Raw genomic sequence first — 17,828 nt, forward strand, 5'->3', positions numbered from 1 at the left:
ATTTTCTTCCCCAATATGAATCTACGCCGGCGGGCCACACAGTTCGGGTTGATGCCATGTTCTATAGGCTAGGCTACTATAAACTATTATCAAGCCATGATTTTGCATGGACTTGGTCTGATTTAGTATACGGTAGCCTACAATGGTAGCATATAGGTAGGCTACTAAAATCGTTGGACGTGTCCACCTCGCGGCGCCCTTCCCCAGCTCTGCTGCACCGGATAGTAGGTCACTATTTAGAATCACTTTTGGCTTCAGAGTTCAGACCCCGAGGACACTTTTATGGTCCCAATGGAAAGTAGGCTATTGCATATCGCTCACAACTTAACTTATTTATAGCCTAACCTATATACATCATCATAAAGATATCTCCTCTCGAGCGATTAGGCCTACTGACGCTGGTTAAATTCTTTTCCTCGGAAAGAATACAACTTGTCTCGTAAACCTTGGTAATCGCTTGTTACAATGGTAAAATAATATTCTTATAAAAAATGAGCGTAGTTTATAGCTTTAAAAGTTAAGAATAGCTATTTAGCCTATGCCCTTTGAATTCACTCGTACGCGTTTGATGTGTAGCCTAATGGTAGGCTACTAATGACCTTTGATGAAATTTATCAGCAGTTAAATTTGTTTTGAATTAAAATGTTCAAATGCTGACTTGTTTGATAATGACAAAAAGATGTAAAAAATGAATTACTTAAATTAATTAAAAAATAATCTTTAAATAATCTAATTAGCCTAATTTCCCTGGCATTTTTTCTTTTTTACATTAAAAACATTTATTATAGAGATGAATTTAAAAAGTTTGGGGACATCCTAGGGGACAGATTTTTTTATCGTATTAACAGTGACACAGATATTTTGGTGATCAATATTTCTAGCATGGTAAACATTTTGTGAGGGGAATAAAACATGTCTCGTGTGGGCTATTTGCTGTAGTATAGAGTCAAGCTCGGTAGTCACGAGGACACATCGGTGGTGACGTCACTGTATCTGCCCGGGGAACAATCAGAGGCAGCGCGAGCGGCACTTGAATGGATTGTTGTCGGTGAATAACTTTGCTCCTGGTTTCTCCCTTGTAGCCCACCTCTCGTTTTTTCCGCATTTTCCCACTAATATTCACGAGTCCAAATTGCACTAAATGCTATATGAAGCACTTAAAACCACTCGGAAAAGTGTGTTAGCAACAAACCCCTGAGGTCTGTGTGTCCGGCTTAACTTTTGCAAAGTGGGTAAGTGCAGAAATCTAAACACTCTTTTTCCCCGTGTATTTTTTCTTTCCAATTTTATGCGATTCCAAATGGAACTCTGCTGAACTTTAGAACGAAACATTTCAGACTTCAAGATGCCGAATAAAATGGTTGTAATTTCGCTTCAATGTTACATGTACATGACAGTGTTGTTTACAATCATCATTCCTGTCAGCTATAGTTGCACACAATGTTGCCATTGTTCCTCAGTGAAGCGCGCGGTCAGTCCCGTTTGCTTTTCTTATCTTGTTGGAGGCTTTCTGAACACGCCATCTAAACCTTTCACTTTCTCGAGGAGACTCCTCAGGAAGATCCAAGAATATCATTGACCCCAGTTTATGTGTATTTATGGAGTTTGGCTAGAGTGTCTGGACGGAAGTGTCTGGAAGGAACTACAAAATACTCAGACATTTTAAAATTTGCACAGTGAACATGCATTAGATTCAGTTCTACTGCCACTGGAGCCACTGTAACTTGATCCACCCTGTTTTGCCTCCAAAAGCTTGGTCCTAGTTTTGCCATTAATAACAGTGCTGCTGACCTGATCCTTAGTTTCCGCCGTATTGAGCAACACATTGCTTTGGAGTATGTGTGTATGACTAACTAAAGTCTGATTTTATTCAGGTGTCTTGGGATCTGTTAAAATCTGAATGGACTAATATGAAGAGCCTGAAGGCAAAGTTTAGGAAGAGTGATGTAAGTATGACCTAGTGTACTTTCAGCTGGTTTGGGAACTGATTGGTGTTGTGCTGGTCTTGAACGCTTGTATTGAGAATCATACAAACAGTCCCACCATGAAATAAAACGAAAATTTAACACCATATTATTACGCACAACATTCATAGTTGTCTATTTTCATTCATTTGGATTCTGAGGTAAAGTTTCATAGTCAGCTTCTGTGAATGTTCTAGACTGCATGATGAGTGAATGACTCAGAATCAGACATGTCTGCAGCTTTATTATGATGACTGAGTCATAACTGGGAGTATAATTTTAAGGCAGAGAACTTCTGCACTCCCGAAGAAAGAATGAAAAAACACTCCTCAGAGGAGCTTCCTGCCACCAGATGTGATTCAGCAATCATTTCTAAGCCTATAATAGAACAACATCAGTCTCAGGCTGAAGTATTGGAATGTGCACGCTATTGCTTATAATTTCATGTTTTGGCTTGCCAAACCATTGCCACTTGGGCTGAGTCAGCGGATAGAGATTACTGTGAAATTCAATGTGATCATCAAACCACAGAACTAAGCTGAGTTTTAATATACTTTCTGCCAGCACATGGTCACAGTGGCATTTTGAACATTTGCACGGAATGTTGTTAAGAGCAAGCTCGCCATAGCCACATTCACAGCTCATTATATTGATTTTCTCCTTTTATAGAGGCTGTCAGGCTTTACTGTTTTTATCTTTTGTAATTGGTTGGCGTTTGCTTGCACAACAATGTGGTTGCCTAGAAACAATACTTTGACATAATTTTAATCGAGAAATCTATGTCTGTCTTTGTGCAAGATGTGGCTTTGGGAACCATAGTATGGCATTGTATAGTCCAGCGAGTTGGTTGTTACTCACTTTTTATATAGAAAAATATGAAACTTCCTCTTTAAGTTTTTGGTTTTGATTCCTTTTAGTTGTATTTTGTCATCACTTCTGCTTGTATCAGTTGTTACCAGTACATTCACCAATCAAAAGTCTTGTTTCAGTACTTTGCCATACACGGTGTTTTCTGGAAAAAGAGCTAATCAAGAAAGAACAAGAGAAACTAAATATCCTCCTGGTTCTATTTTGGGTTTTATGTGTCGGTCCAGAACTGTACAGGAATTTTCATGTAAGGCCAGGCTTTCATTCTTGTGCAAAACAGGAGATCAGAACTGCCAGGATAAATACTTTTACAAGAGTGTCTGATTGCCAAGTTCTTGTATGTTACTCTACCAGGACTTCATGTGTTTAGTCCCATTTGAACCATTCTGGTGTACCCATAACATATTGCATAACAAAGAGCGAGAGATAGTGCTATTATTACATTTTTTGGTATTTGTGGCATGTTTGAGAGAATCATAAAAAGCTTTCTCTTGCTTCTTGCCCAGAGTTGCATGAAATTCCAGTCCTTATGTGTAAGGCACATGGCATTAAAAACAGCTTGTTGTAGACCAGGTTTATTGCATCTCAGTAGGATAGCGGCACTATTGACCTAAGTCATTCACTTGCAAGAAATAGACCTTTTGTGCACACAAATCAATAGCAGGCACAAATATAAATTTGCTATGTTTACATGATGAGAGCTGTCCTTTATCTGCTCTTATACCATGGTCTGGGTGAATACTCGATTCTGATTGGCTGCAGGGTGTCCGTTAAAAAGTGATAGAGGACACCTAGTAAAGTAGTTCTGGTGAAACTTCCTGTTTACCATTCGAAATTAATAAATAAATGCGCTGCCTACAACAGCTGTGAGTAACAATAGCAACATGCAGTCAAAGTATCCGTTAACAATTTGCTCTATCAAAACAAACATCTAACGTTAGTTAGATATTACATAGCCTATACTAATACAACAATGAGCGACTTCGTTATTTCTTTTAACATTTATGGAGAATATGACAACTTTGACGACTGGGATGGTGCTGAAGAAAGAAAAAATTTAAATAAAACGGAGAAACGACACAAAGAGATAACACCGGGAGAATTGAATCAAATAGAAGACGAAAATGATGAGATCAACACGAATCTCGAAAAATTCGAAATGGGCAGTAAATACACTCAGAGACTTTATTGTTCAAAAAGAAATGGACTCCAGCTTTGAAAATTACACCGCTGCTGCTCTGTTTTTGTTGTTTGATTAATTGTTTTATGTGTAATAAAAAAAACTATGCCTACCTTTGTGTTTCATGAAAAAAAAATGCATTTTTGAACCTGAAGGGTTCTACAAGCTGAGCGGACTATAAATATCTCCGGTTGCTAAATAAACCGTCAGGCAAGTTATTATTTATTATTTGTAAAAACTAGATTTAGCCTAATTCAAATATAAACTAATGCTTTAAACATGTTTTATTTGACAAGTGACCATGGTATAAGCGGGTTAATGCCCTCCGAGGTGTCCATTGTCAGGTTTTAATGGACGACGGCGAGGTGTGAACCGGCCGACGCGCAGCGGAGGACGGTTGCCTCCGCCATTAAAACCTGACAATGGACACCTCGTCGGGCATTAACCCTTACATAGATTGACTCAATTTGTATCTGCTTAAGTCATTGAGAATTTGGAAAACCTCCACTCCTGCTTGGGGTTATTTTCCCATGTAAGCATCTAGATTGTAAGTTGATGTTTTGCAGGCCGCTGACATTACTGTATAATGTCTTTATTTATTAGCTTGTCTCTAACAAGCTTTTTAATCAATTAGCATTATTATGTAATGTAGTTCATATGGTTCCTGTTTTTCTTATTTAATATCATTTAGTTGTTAACTTTTTCAGTTATGCATTGGAAAAACAAATTGTTGGATGACATTTAAACGCACATTGTGGGCTGAATGCCCTTTTAATTGCTTAACAGACAGTTTTGCAGATTAAAAATCGCATTTGTAATTTGCTATCTGTTGATGTTATATGGGCTTTTATCTAGATTTAGGCCAATTTAGTTATCCAGAGTATTGTAGGTTAAGTTGACACATGAATAAACAGGAAATGGAAATTGAAAATTGCCTAGATGAACCTTATTTAGCATGATTGTGTTATTTTCGATTTAGATCAGATGAACTTTCAAGTGTGTTTTTCCAACCCAGTCTGATGAGAAGTCATAATAATTTGTAGGAGACTGCAAAAACATAAGAAATAAAGAAACTACCCAAACCTAAACCCAACACCACAACCCAGCCTTAAACATGTTCTCTGGATCTTTAAATTAAAAATTTGGTGTAGGGCTGGATGATATGTCCAAATTTTATATCACAATATATTTCTTAATTTCGGTCAATACGATATAATTCCGATATCGATATGAACAATATAAAAGCATCAGAAAAACTGCCAAGAACGCCCACAACAGATGTCTGTACCTACAATCTTCTGAAAAATTAATTTGCCAACTCTATGAAACCTGCTGGAGTCTTTCGGTACTGCACCATGACAAACTACATGAACCAATGAAATAACCCATCATAATAATAATATTCTCTTCTCAATATCTGCTACAAGACTATGGAAGCATATGGGTAGCAATATTCAATTTGAAATGTAATATGCATAATGACAATGCAATATGTAAAATGGCAATGCATTTCTGTTTTTAAATTTACATTTGCCATTAAATTTGTGCAACGTTTGGTGCAAAATTAAAATTCAATTATATAATTCACTTTTGCCATTTCATACACTAGTTTTAATATGTAAATGGAATACATATTTTAATGCTTTATAAGTTGCAAAATTAAAATGTATTACAGAAATGATTAGATATAAGTTTAACATGTTCAAGCAAAAACTATAGCAAAATGATCATTTAAATGTTATTTTTCATAATTGCATTTACACTCACAGTTAGACACTTGCGATTGCATTTTCTAATTAAATGTCCAGCAATGAATGTTGCAAAATTCAGTGTGCAAATTGAAAATGCATCCCGAGGCGATCGCGCCCCCTCCCGCCCTGTCAATCACTGCGTGAAGTTTCGGTTTCTTAGATATTAAAATCATATTGGTCATTCTGAGGTATATTCATATTCACGCAAAAAAGTCTTGTTTATTTGTGCTTCGTTTGTGCCGGTTAAAGTTTTGTTTGTGCTGCTTCTATCGGGAGGAAATGCTTCAGATGGTGGAACAGATTTGATGTGTTCCTGCTGCTAGTCAGCACCACTCTCCGGCACATTTCAGTAGCACCTCAATGCAGTACATGAGATCCATGGGGAGGAGTCGGATCAAGATCCAAGGGGTGGAGATGGGTAGGATTAGGTGTGGGTTTAGGGATCAGGGGTGGGTTTAGGGATCAGGGGGCGGAGATGGGTAGGTTTAGGTATATGTAAGGTGGGAGGAGTTGAATCTGGATCCTCCCCGTGGATTTCATGTTCTGCAGAGAGGACCATCTTGCACATTTTGCAGCGGGCTGAAACCTGAAGTTTATCAGATCTCAGATAGCCAAACCGCTTCCATACCACTGAATTAGTCTTTCCTCTCTTATCAACTATTTCGTCTGCTTTCTCCTCACTTGTGGAAGCTCATTCACTCACATTTGTTTTGCGGTAAGGGCCGCTCATTTTGTAGCTAAAAGTTGCCGGGTTGGAGATCAGCGTAATACTGTCTGTGGTGTACGTCATCATGAAAGTAGCCGATTGTGTTCTGCTCTTTCTGATGGCTGCGCGCCTAAAGTCAGTTATTGACAAATGCTCTTGTGTATATTGAAATATCGAAAATGTTTAAAAATCATATCACCGTTATTTAAAAAATTAATATTGCGATATGTATTGATATTAAATTATTGTCCAGCCCTAATTTGGAGAGAGCCAATAGTCACCAAAACTGGTTTCCAACAGTCTTCAAAACATCTTATTTTGTGAAGAATAAACTGTGCGTCAAGAAATAGGAATTTCGGTTCATTTTTGTGACGCGCTCCACAAAAGGTTCACTGAAAGGAAACTGAGACGGCAGAAAGCAGCATCTAGTTTGTTTTGTTTATTTATAGTAAAACCCATTAACTGTTAAAAGGACTAGATATCGCTGCAGACATTCAAACAGATTTTTTATTATGAATATAGGACTGACCTGAAGGAAAATGCTATATCTACTGTAATTGCAGGTACAATCGTTTACTCAATCTCTCACAATTCTCTACTCTATATGCTTCAATGAACAATATCAATGAGAACATGTTTAAGTTGCTAAGAGTGTTTCCTAGGGGCAGGGTTCTACGCTAAGGTTTTTCCCAAGGAGCACATGTGCTCCTAAATGAAAAAATCTAGGAGCACACAAAGACATTTTGGAGCGCAGTGAAAAATGTTCAAGTAACAGAGTTTAACAGACTGTTTATTATATATATATATATATAAACAAAACGTGTGTGCTCCTTCTCTTTCTGTTCAACTATGGTGTGAAACCGTCGTTTTGATGCAGAAGTATAAATCACACTTTACAATCACTTTAGTAAAACACAACAAGGGGAACGTGTTGCTCTCAGGAGGAGGAGCACATCGGCACACCTGTGAATCTGCATCTTTGACTGCAGTGGCTTTTTCCACAACATGGAGGAGAAACTAGTTTAAATGAGTGTATTAGTATTTACTAGTATTAGTCGACTAAAACTAGACTAAAAATAAAACAATTCAGATTACTAAAATATAATGGGTTTAGTTAAATTTTAATGCATTAATTTAGAATTTCTCTAAAATGTCCAAACCCATATACTCCCGGAGAAAACATCTATTAACCTGTTAATATGAATGATTTTAAAGTTTGAACATGCAATACATATACAGATTTAACTACTGTGACTTAAAAAAATATCTTAAAATTAAATAAAACCCCTTTTCCTAAAGTAGAATAGTATTCTTTCAATGAATGATATATGCATTCTTTATAACTACTTGCATACATCATTCTTTAGTATTTCAAGCAGCAGACATATTTATTTGTATGAATTAAATATAATGAATCCTTATTAAAGCTATTAACGAGCAGTGAATGCTTTTCTCTTTTGTAGCTTGATCAATATTAAGGACACAGACTGCATTAGGTTTATTACTCACTGTCACTTTAAGACATCGTATGACATGCGGATCCAATTGCACTGATGCACATCCGATACACTCAAAACTGTTTAAGACTTAACCGACACAGTTTACGTAAATACTCTCCAAAACGGACATTTCGACATAATGTTGTGTATTTGTCCATTCAGACACGAAAGAAAGCTAAATTCAGTCCTCGCCTCGTGTGTGTGTGTGTGTGTGTGTGTGTGTGTGTGTGTGTGTGTGTGTGTGGCTGCACGCTTCGAGTCGGGTGTGTGCGCACAGAAAACTATGCGTCGTCGTCACTCTTATTCAGATCTATATGACTGCTCTACTCATACTCCCAGACGTTTATATTTTTTTATATTTTAAGAGACATGCAGCGCATGTGAACCCGTGTGCCGCTGGTAGATCAGCACGTCCCTACTACAAGACAAATATGCGCATCTACAAACGCAGGACATCAGTTCTGACTGGATCGCTTCACAAATCGTCACTATCTAACATTTTTGTCTAGTTTTTATTCGTTGACGAAAATGTCAATAGATTTTCGTCATAGTTTTTGTCATTCAAAACTAGTTTTTATTTAGTTATCGTCTCGTTTTCGATTATGGTAGTTACTCGCACATTGTGCTCGTAAATAATTTTAATGTTCTGAGCGACACGCTCAGAATTAATAAACTTTTAATAAACTACAGAACAGCGCGAGCCGGATGCGCGCGCGCCTCAGGCGAGCGGAGCTTATATGCTCCGAGAATGGACACTGCACTAGTGATATAAAACACACACAGGTCTGTTAACTTAAGCAATATTTTTTATAAGGTAGTCTACTATTTTTCTCACTAACAAATTACTGTCAAAGTAGGGTAGATTTAAATAAAGAAGAGGCGCGCCTCACGCATGCAGGGCTTATATGCTCCGAGAACGGACACTGCGCTAGTGATATAACACACACACACACACACACACACACACACATACACACACGTCTTTTAACTTAAGCAATATTTTTAATAAGGTAGTCTTATAATATTTTTCTCACTGACAAAGTAGGGTAGATTTAAATAAATAAAAACGAAATTTAAATAAATAAAAACGAAATTTAAATAAATAAAAACGAAATTTAAATGAAGAAAAACGAAATTTAAATAAAGAAAAACGAAATTTAAATAAAGAAAAACAAAATAAACGTGACGTCCCAGCTATATTTAGCTGTAGATTAATTTAGATTGATAAGGGTAAAAAGGATAATACATTTTGTTTCTAATATTCTATGTTCCACAATGTCAAAGCAACGCAGCTTAACCCAAAATACAAGCTCATGCATGCACATCTGTCCATACAAACTCTGCTGTTCTGCGCTCTAGTGAGAGAATACTCCCGTTGCAGGAACACATTTAGTAGTCCAAGAAGAAGCAAATATATTTATTAAGTAGATATAACAAAGTTATATGTTAAGTATTATATTTCACCAGATTTTATAGTGTAAAACATATCCAAGCGCGAATGAGAACCGTTTCGAAGGGGATGCCAGGTGTGCAAAAAAAAAAAAAGAATATTCGAATGTCACATTTTCAAATCGAATACCAACACACTGAACGAATATTCGAATATCCGGGTCCAGCCCTAGAAAGCAATCTTCATTATTTTATATATATACATACATATATGTGTGTATATATATATATATAAATAGTTCATTATTATTCTTAATGAAAACATAAACAAAACATATAGTTAATTATTATTCTTAATGAAAACAAAAACAAAACAGTACAATGACAAACTCGCTTGTATTAAACATAGAACTTTTATTAACAAAACGAAGAAAACTGCTTTATTAACAAAACGAATAAGCATTCACCATGCTATGTAGGGAACTATTAGCATTTGGTTTAAATCCAAAATATTGCCAAATAGGCACTTTTACATTTTGCTTGGAAACCAAATCTTACGCCAGCGTCTTGTCAGTGAGCTCTCCTAACTCTCGTCACGTGACTCCTGCTGCTGATCTGTGCTGTGACTCTCGTTCGGATCACACTGAATTAAGCTGACGCGTTCAGTTTTTAATTGTAATGTATGATTGATTGTAACTGAACTAAATAATTGTATTACTATAAAATCAAAATGGCAGTGGGCAGGGGTGGGCAAGTGATTTAATCGGTGTGTGTCTAAACACTGTGTAACACGCCGACTATTGCAGCATGCCTAGTCACAAGACTGTATTGGGTTTTCTCTACGGTTAACGTTATGCTAGTTTAACTTCATAGAGTCATAGATAATTGTAGCAAACATTATGTGTGGCTCACATTAACGATCAGGTCAAAATGTTAATGTAAAGCTAAACGTGTTAAGAAACATAATAGTTGTGTTAATTTATTTTTCTCTACCAAGCCTTTTCCCTTAAGAATGTAAGTTCCTGACAGGACTCTTAGCAGACTGGATTTATCTCATCTGGAACATAGTCATGTCCACGGCTCTTAATTAGTGTCCTTACCCTTTTCCCCATTAACTACAACCTTCAACATAATGAAACCCTCAGTAAAATCTATCCTGAACTGTCTGAGGAGATAAGGACTAATTTTACTCTTCCCATAAAGTCAACAGAAAAATGTGGATTAATGGCATCATAATGTTGTTAATGGTATTTTGGTTTCACCTTAGGTCAGTGCGTCCATTCTGGGAAGAATCCGATGTGTCCAGTGGCGAGGTTAAAGTGGTTGAGGAGGGAGGCAGGATTGTGATAAGGCTAGCTGTGCTTTTGTGGAATTACCTCATCAGTAAGATATGGCTGCCAGGGGATTTAGAAACAGGGTCTCTGCCATGTGAGGGTAAAACACACAACCCTTCATTACATTGTATAACCTCAAATGGCAAAGACAAATGTCTCCTGTGCAATATTTATTTTGTGGGTTGAATCGGAGTCTACACTATTTCACAGGCCCTGTAAAAGTATTCGCAGTGAACACGCATGTAGCATCCCCTTCCCCCTTTGTACTCTGTTTAACTGTATTTGCTTGGCTGTAGCAGACTGCCCAGACTCTAATTCCTTTCTATCCTGTCATAGACTGACACCTTTCATACACGCAGTCGTTGCTGCTTGATTCCAACCTTAAAGGGAGTGGATCACTGTCTAGGCTGACTGAGTAACCATCCCGTAGCCTTTCCAAAAGTAGTTTGCCTTATAAATAGCACCTTCTATTGACAGTGCCAGGTGTGTATTAATTTCATATCTTTAGTCGTGCCAGCCGAACATTAAAATGACAGCTTAAAACATCAGTAAAGTGAGGTTTATTTTGACTGACTGTACATGTCTGATCATTGTCTAGTCAAACAACTGACCCCCATACCATCTCTGTTTTCTGTTCAGATTTCAATGACCAATCATATGTTTACAGCTCTCATCCATTTGGTCCAGGACCAATCAGATAACCTCAGAAAAAGCCCCAGATGACCAATCATAGTGAATCTGGCAGCAGTGCTGTAAAGCGGATGAGAATGGGCACAGCAGGTATCCGCACTAAGAAGAGGGGTTCTGTATTAGCCCAGACCCAGCTGCCCGGCTCTTAGAGATAAGCCCCAACACCCCCCTTCCCTTTAACCTCAGCCCTTTTAATTCACATCCCTTCTGGTCTACATATTACATCCTCCGACCTAATACATCTATCCCAGACTCCAATTCCTTGTTTTCCCTGCATGCAAATTTTGGTTTGATAAAGTGCAGTCCTGATAGTATAAGATGGCCCATCTGTATCTCCTCAGTGACTTATGACATTCTGTGAGCTTCTGTAAGCATGAGTTATCTCAGTAACAGTTGTTGTGGTAAAGTAATGACAGGCTTTACAGGTTGAAGGATGAATCAAACATGCCTGGCTCCCTAAACTGGTGCATCGAGACTACTGAGGGCCTGAATTTCGTTTTGGAAAATAGGGGGGAAATCTTCCCCAAGGGGATTCTTATGGGCGGGATGTTGTAATTTTGAGGGGGAGGTGCATTTTTTTAGACAATTTTATAAAAATTACATTTACCTAAATATTTGCTCACTTATTGTATTTGTGTTTTTACAATGGGGTAATTTTTTTCCTTAAGAGTTTACACAACAAAAGGAAGCTTAATTTCAATTTCTACAGTAGCACAAATAAATACATGAAATAAAGAAGGCACGGCAACGCTGAATCACTCACGTGGTTTGTGAAATTGTGTCTCGCATAAAGTTTTAAAATGACTGAATTGATTTTATAATTTGTGTGGATTAATTTACTCATACAACCTACATGCTAGAGTTAATGAATGGTTGCAGGAATTTCCCACATTATAAACGCGAGACCTGCGGGAATGATTAAAACTATGCAAAATTCGAGCCCTGCTACTACTGTTAGTATTACTGCTTCAGGAAGCTCATCCTAGATAACGGTTTGTTTGTGTTGATTGCATACAGCAATACCATTTATTTCAGATATGTTTTTTCTTTTTTTGTATATTATCTTAATAAGAATAGAATGTGAGTGTCACCTGGTGGAGAAAAAGTAGTGCTGGTGATTGTAATGGCATTAATTATTTAAAAACATCAATGCAATAAAAAAAAGTGTGCAATTAATCATGTCCACTGGACCATAAATTCGTTATGAAGAGTTATCCTACAAAGGTACAACCTTCATGTTTTTCATCAGGACAGATTCCAGTGGCATTACTATAGGATGCCAGACTTGGTAGGGAACTAAAGTGAAGAAGATCAAATGAATTTCAAATACAATTATGCTAGAAACATTTACCATTTGAAAATGTACAAAACGCTAACTTCACCATGCAAAATTAATCACTCAAAATTGAAATCCAGTTCACTCAAATACATATATAACTTTGTTTATTATGGTTGGAGCTAAACTCTGCAGGAAAGTGGATCTCTGCCCTAGTCTAGAAGTTAACTTGTAAGGAGTGCTGGGTTTGAATTCTATATAATGTGAAGTAACTTGTATAATATAAAAACTTTTATATATAATATAAATACTGGAGCTGTATGTCAATCCAGGCTTTCTGAACTTTTCAGATTCCCCATGCCCTCTAAACTTTCACTCTCAACTCAACATCTTCCAACCTCTTGTTTAATCCCTTTTCAGAGCCAAATTATCTAGAGTTCCTCCAAGAGATTTTGCACAGGACCCACTCCAAGTTAAAGGGATTAAAAAGCACATTCTTTTTGAGCGGATGAGTTTGGTGGAATGTGAAATTGAGTGTTCAAAGTTAGGTACCGGAGGTCTATTTTAAGTCTTGTTCGCAGAATCTCAAACAAGTCATGTGGTTTCTGTCTTTTTAATCCTCATATCTATTCAGACTAATATAAACTACCCCACATTCTGCAATTGTTTAAGCAGTTGCAGATGTAGTTTAGTAGAAAAAGGTGCATTGTTTTTCGGAAAAGGTTCATATGGTTGGCGTTAGAAAGTACTTGAAGTCATAAGATCACAATTATTTCACAGAGCTATAGATACTTGCCCCCCATATTACTCAGGTCTGCTTTAGATTGCACCTAGACAACATCTCTGCTATTTATTTAGAGGTTAGTCCACAGATAGATCCCTTCTATAACAGTTTCTGACTAAATACATGCAGTTATTACTGAAATCTCTGGACTTCCATAGTACGTTCGCTTCTGAACTTTGTTAAACAAAAGGGGGCATTTGCACACAATGTAAAAGTTTCCCACAAAAAACTCTTTGCTTTTTATGGAAGAGGCACTTGGTTACTTGAGTAGACTATGCATGCTTTTAGTGAGTGGGGGGTTGGGGAACGGTTCAAAAAACAGATTTTAAGAACATCTCAGTATATGTGAAAATGTCTCTGGTTACTGCTGTAACCTATGTTCTCTGAATAGGGAACGAGACGCTGCATAGCTTAGACGCAGTGGGAACGCCCTCCGGGTGTGCCGATTGTCTGAAGCCCTTATAGAATCACGCCAATTCATTGGCTGATGGCGCGGGCGCCGCCATGACGCTCCTGCGTCATCATATTATGTTAGCGCGCGGGCCATCTGCTCCTCAGATTTCTCTGCCGAAAAAGGAAGCTTGTCGGCAGCGCAAGGAGCTTGGCAGCGAACGCAGCGTCTCGTTCCCTATTCAGAGAACATAGGTTACATCAGTAACCAGAGACGTTCTCTTTCATAGGTTCACTCAACGCTGCGTAGCTTAGACGCAGTGGGAACGAAATACCAAACTCGCCAAGCTAAGCGCTGCCGCAACTAGTACAAGACCAGATAACTCGCACGACTGGTTCCGGCAGACAAAACCTGGGAACCTTGAGTCGTGTCAAGATCCAAACTGTAGAATCTGACAAAAGTGTGTGGAGAGGACCATCCTGACGCCACATAAATGTCCTCCAGGAGGGCACCTCTAAAAAGGGCTTGAGAGGAAGCCACGCCCCTGGTGGAATGTGCTCTGATGCTAAGAGGTGAAGGTAGACCGCGCACATTTACATTTTTACATTTACATTTATTCACTTAGCTGACGCTTTTATCCAAAGCGACTTACAATTGCTAGATATGTCAGAGGTCGCACGCCTCTGGAGCAACTAGGGGTTAAGTGTCTTGCTCAGGAACACATTGGTGTCTCACAGTGGATTTGAACCCAGGTCTCTCACACCAAAGGCATGTGTCTTATCCACTGCGCCATCACCACCCGCGCTCAAAGAGCTCAAAGCGCACCTCATAAGCCAGTGAAATAGCTTCTGTAACCCAGTGGGAAATTCTCTGCTTTGATGCGGCAAGCCCACGGCGGCCAGCACCAAAACATACCAAGAGCTGGTTGGATATTCTCCAACCACCAGAGCGATCCACATATAACTTCAATGCCCGGACCGGGCAGAGCAAGTTAAGCTTTCTGTCCTCCTCAGAGACAAAAGGAGGAGGATGGAAAGAGCGAAGGCTAACAACCTGAGACCGGAAAGCTGTGGACAAAACTTTGGGCACATAACCTGGTTTCGGTCTCAAAGTCACTCTGACCAAGCCAGGAGCGAAATCAATACATGACTCGCTAACAGAAAGAGCTTGCATATCCCCCACCCGCTTCAAAGAGGCCAAGGCTAACAAAAGAGTAATCTTGAGTCAAAATCCGCTCTGGAGCTGACTCTAAGGGCTCAAAGGGGGCCTCCGTTAAGCCCTCCAGGACGACCAACAGGTCCCAGGAGGGGATTACAGGGGAGCGTACTGGCTTCAGGCGCCTAACCCCACGCATGAAAGCTGAGACTAACCTCAACTTGCCCAGGGGGATCTCATCCGATTCTCTATGAGCAGCAATAGCGGCAACATACACTCTCAAAGTAGTAGCGGCCGCTCCAGAAGCAAACTTCTCCTGCAGGAATTCCAGCACTGAACCGACTGGGCAGTTGACTGGGTCTATAGCGTGTGCTGAACACCACGATTCAAAAACCCCCCACTTAGAAGAATACAACTTTCTTGTGGAGGGGGCTCTCGCATTCGCAATGGTCTCCTGGACGTCAGCGAGAAGACCAAAGTTTAAAGCTAACGGCCCCTGATGGGCCACACGCATAACTTCCAAATTTCGGGGCGAGGATGCCATATCCTGCCCTGAAGCTGGGACAGCAGATTCTCCCTGACCGGAATCTCCAAAGGGGGGAGTTCCAGGAGAGGAACCAGCTCTGAGAACCACGGCTGGGACGGCCAGAAAGGGGCTACAAGTAGGAGACGAGCTCCGCTCTCCCTTACTCTGGACAGAACTTCCTGTATCAATTTGACAGGCGGGATTGGCATAAAGCCTCCGCATCGGCCATGGGTGGGCGAATGCATCTATCCCCAGTGGCGCTGGGGGGCTCAGGGAGAACCAAAGTGGGCATTGGGATCACTCCTTTGATGCAAATAGGTCCACTTCTGCCTTTCCGAACACTTGCCAGATCAGGGCTACTGTTCGGCGGTTCAACATCCATTCCCCCGACTTGAGTTTCTGCCTCGACAGAAAATCTGCTGCGAGGTTCAGGACCCCCGGAACATGGACTGCCCTCAGTGACAGGAATTTGTCTTGAGACCATAGGAGAAGGCGGCGCGCATGCCTGTCCAGGGTGCGCGACCATGAACCCCCCTGTCGGTTTACATGAGACACCACCGCCATATTGTCTGTTCTGACAATGACATGATGCCCTTTGAGAAAGGGGAGAAAATGAAGGAGGGCCAGGGAAACAGCTCTCAGCTCTAAGCTGTTTATGTGCCAATCGAGAGTCTCCCCAGTCCAGACCCCGTATGCTGGCCTGCCCTCGAAAACCACACCCCATCCGGTTAGAGAGGCATCCGTCGTAATCATTTGGCGACGGAAAACTGCACCCATGTTGACCCCTTTCTGAAGGAAAAGAGGGTCCCGACAAATTGAAAGCGTGCGGAAACAACTGCGCGACACCTTCAACAGGCGAAAAGCCGATCCTGTGGACCGGGCACCTGTGAGTTTCATCCACCACAGAAACGGTCTCATGTGGAGCAACCCTAAGGGAAGCACGGGGAATGCTGCGGCCATGAGACCCAGCAGCCTGCGACAATTGCCCACAGAAACATTATGGCCGAGCTTTAAGCGGGCCAAACATGTCAGAAGACTGGAAATCCGGGCAGTAGCCAAACGGGCCTGCATCAGAACGGAATCCAGGCGCACCCCTAAGAAGACTGTGCTTGGTGGCCCTTAAGGCCAGATCCGTGGCCTTGCGAAGCTCCTTGACAGCTTCCGGTGTGATCCCCGTTCCCTCATCCATTTCTTTTAAAACATCCGCCTGGTAGGCTTGGAGGATGGCCATAGTGTGTAGGGCCATGCCTGCCTGACCAGCTGCCATGTAGGACTTTCCGATAAGGACGGAAGTAGTCCTGCACGGTTTAGAGGGAAGGAGGGGCCGAGATTTCCACGACGGAGCAGACGACAGGGAACGGTGTGTAGCTAGCGTGTTCTCGACCGCTGGAATAGAGTAATAGCCCTGCTCCACCAACGAGGTAGGGCTCATCGGGCCAGTCGATGGAAAGCTTTTCAGTAGGGCGCGAAAGCGCGTCGATAAGCTCCGTGTAGGCCTCAGTAGGCCGCGCCTCCACGCCGCTAGGCGGGAGAGCGTCAGAAGCTAAAACAGGCCCGAAATCCTCGGAGTCAGACGCTGTAGTGTAAATAATATCTTCCAGCCCGAAAGAAACCGACTCGCGTGCTCTCGGGCTGGGGCATAAATAATCATGAGAAAACTCGACTGGCCTAACACCGCGTGCGTGCTCGGGAGTGGGAGGGAGATAAAGGGCCTGGCCCGTCTGCTCGTACTCTATATCCTCGAGCTCTACATCCGAGCCCCAGGTCGCAGATTCCAACGAGGCCTCGGCAGCCTCGGGAGCGCGACGGGGGGGGGAACGAATGACTCCTTCTCAAAAACCACGAGCCGAGAGCGGAGGGTTTTGAGAAGGAGGTTGTCACAGAATTTACATTTAGACGAGCCTAAAACAGCCTCGCGCGCATGCGAAAAACCCAAACACTTGACACACTTACTGTGCGGGTCGTCGTTCGCAATAAAGCGAACGCATGGCGGCGGGCAACGACGAAACTCCATGGCACTTCATCGCAAGGAGAACAGAGTTCCACTAATCGCAGTCGCTGAAGTGCAGATGAAGAAGCAGATGAAGAAGCTGGTGATAATCCGAATATACGGACTCAGAAAAACCGAAATCGAAGGGCTAGGATGGTCGCTTCGTGAAGGCAGAGAAATCTGAGGAGCAGATGGCGCGCGCGCTAATATAATATGATGACGCAGGAGCGTCATGGCGGCGCCCGCGCCATTGCCAATGAATTGGCGTGATTCTATAAGGGCTTCAGACAATCGGCACACCCGGAGGGCGTTCCCAGTGCGTCTAA

At 40.9% G+C, this 17,828-nt stretch overlaps 1 protein-coding gene across 5 annotated transcripts in view; it reads left to right on the top strand.

Moving 5' to 3' along the window:
* Positions 1 to 969: 969 nt before the first annotated feature.
* rai14 (retinoic acid induced 14) overlaps positions 970 to 17,828 on the top strand; it is a 60,144-nt gene continuing 43,285 nt past the window's right edge. For 2 of the 5 annotated variants that reach the window (XM_077232865.1, XM_077232866.1), the window contains exons 1-2: positions 978 to 1,232; positions 1,875 to 1,946. In XM_077232865.1, coding sequence (XP_077088980.1) covers positions 1,911 to 1,946 — 36 coding nt within the window. In that variant the 5' untranslated portion in view covers positions 978 to 1,232; positions 1,875 to 1,910. Of the gene's footprint in view, positions 1,233 to 1,592; positions 1,947 to 17,828 lie in introns of those variants that run through there. The other 3 variants (XM_077232862.1, XM_077232864.1, XM_077232863.1) reach the window with 3 other exon arrangements.

Source organism: Siphateles boraxobius, unplaced genomic scaffold, assembly GCF_051911475.1.
Source record: "Siphateles boraxobius isolate OS27281-9 unplaced genomic scaffold, OSU_SipBor_1 18, whole genome shotgun sequence".
Classification (NCBI taxonomy): Eukaryota; Metazoa; Chordata; class Actinopteri; order Cypriniformes; family Leuciscidae; genus Siphateles; species Siphateles boraxobius.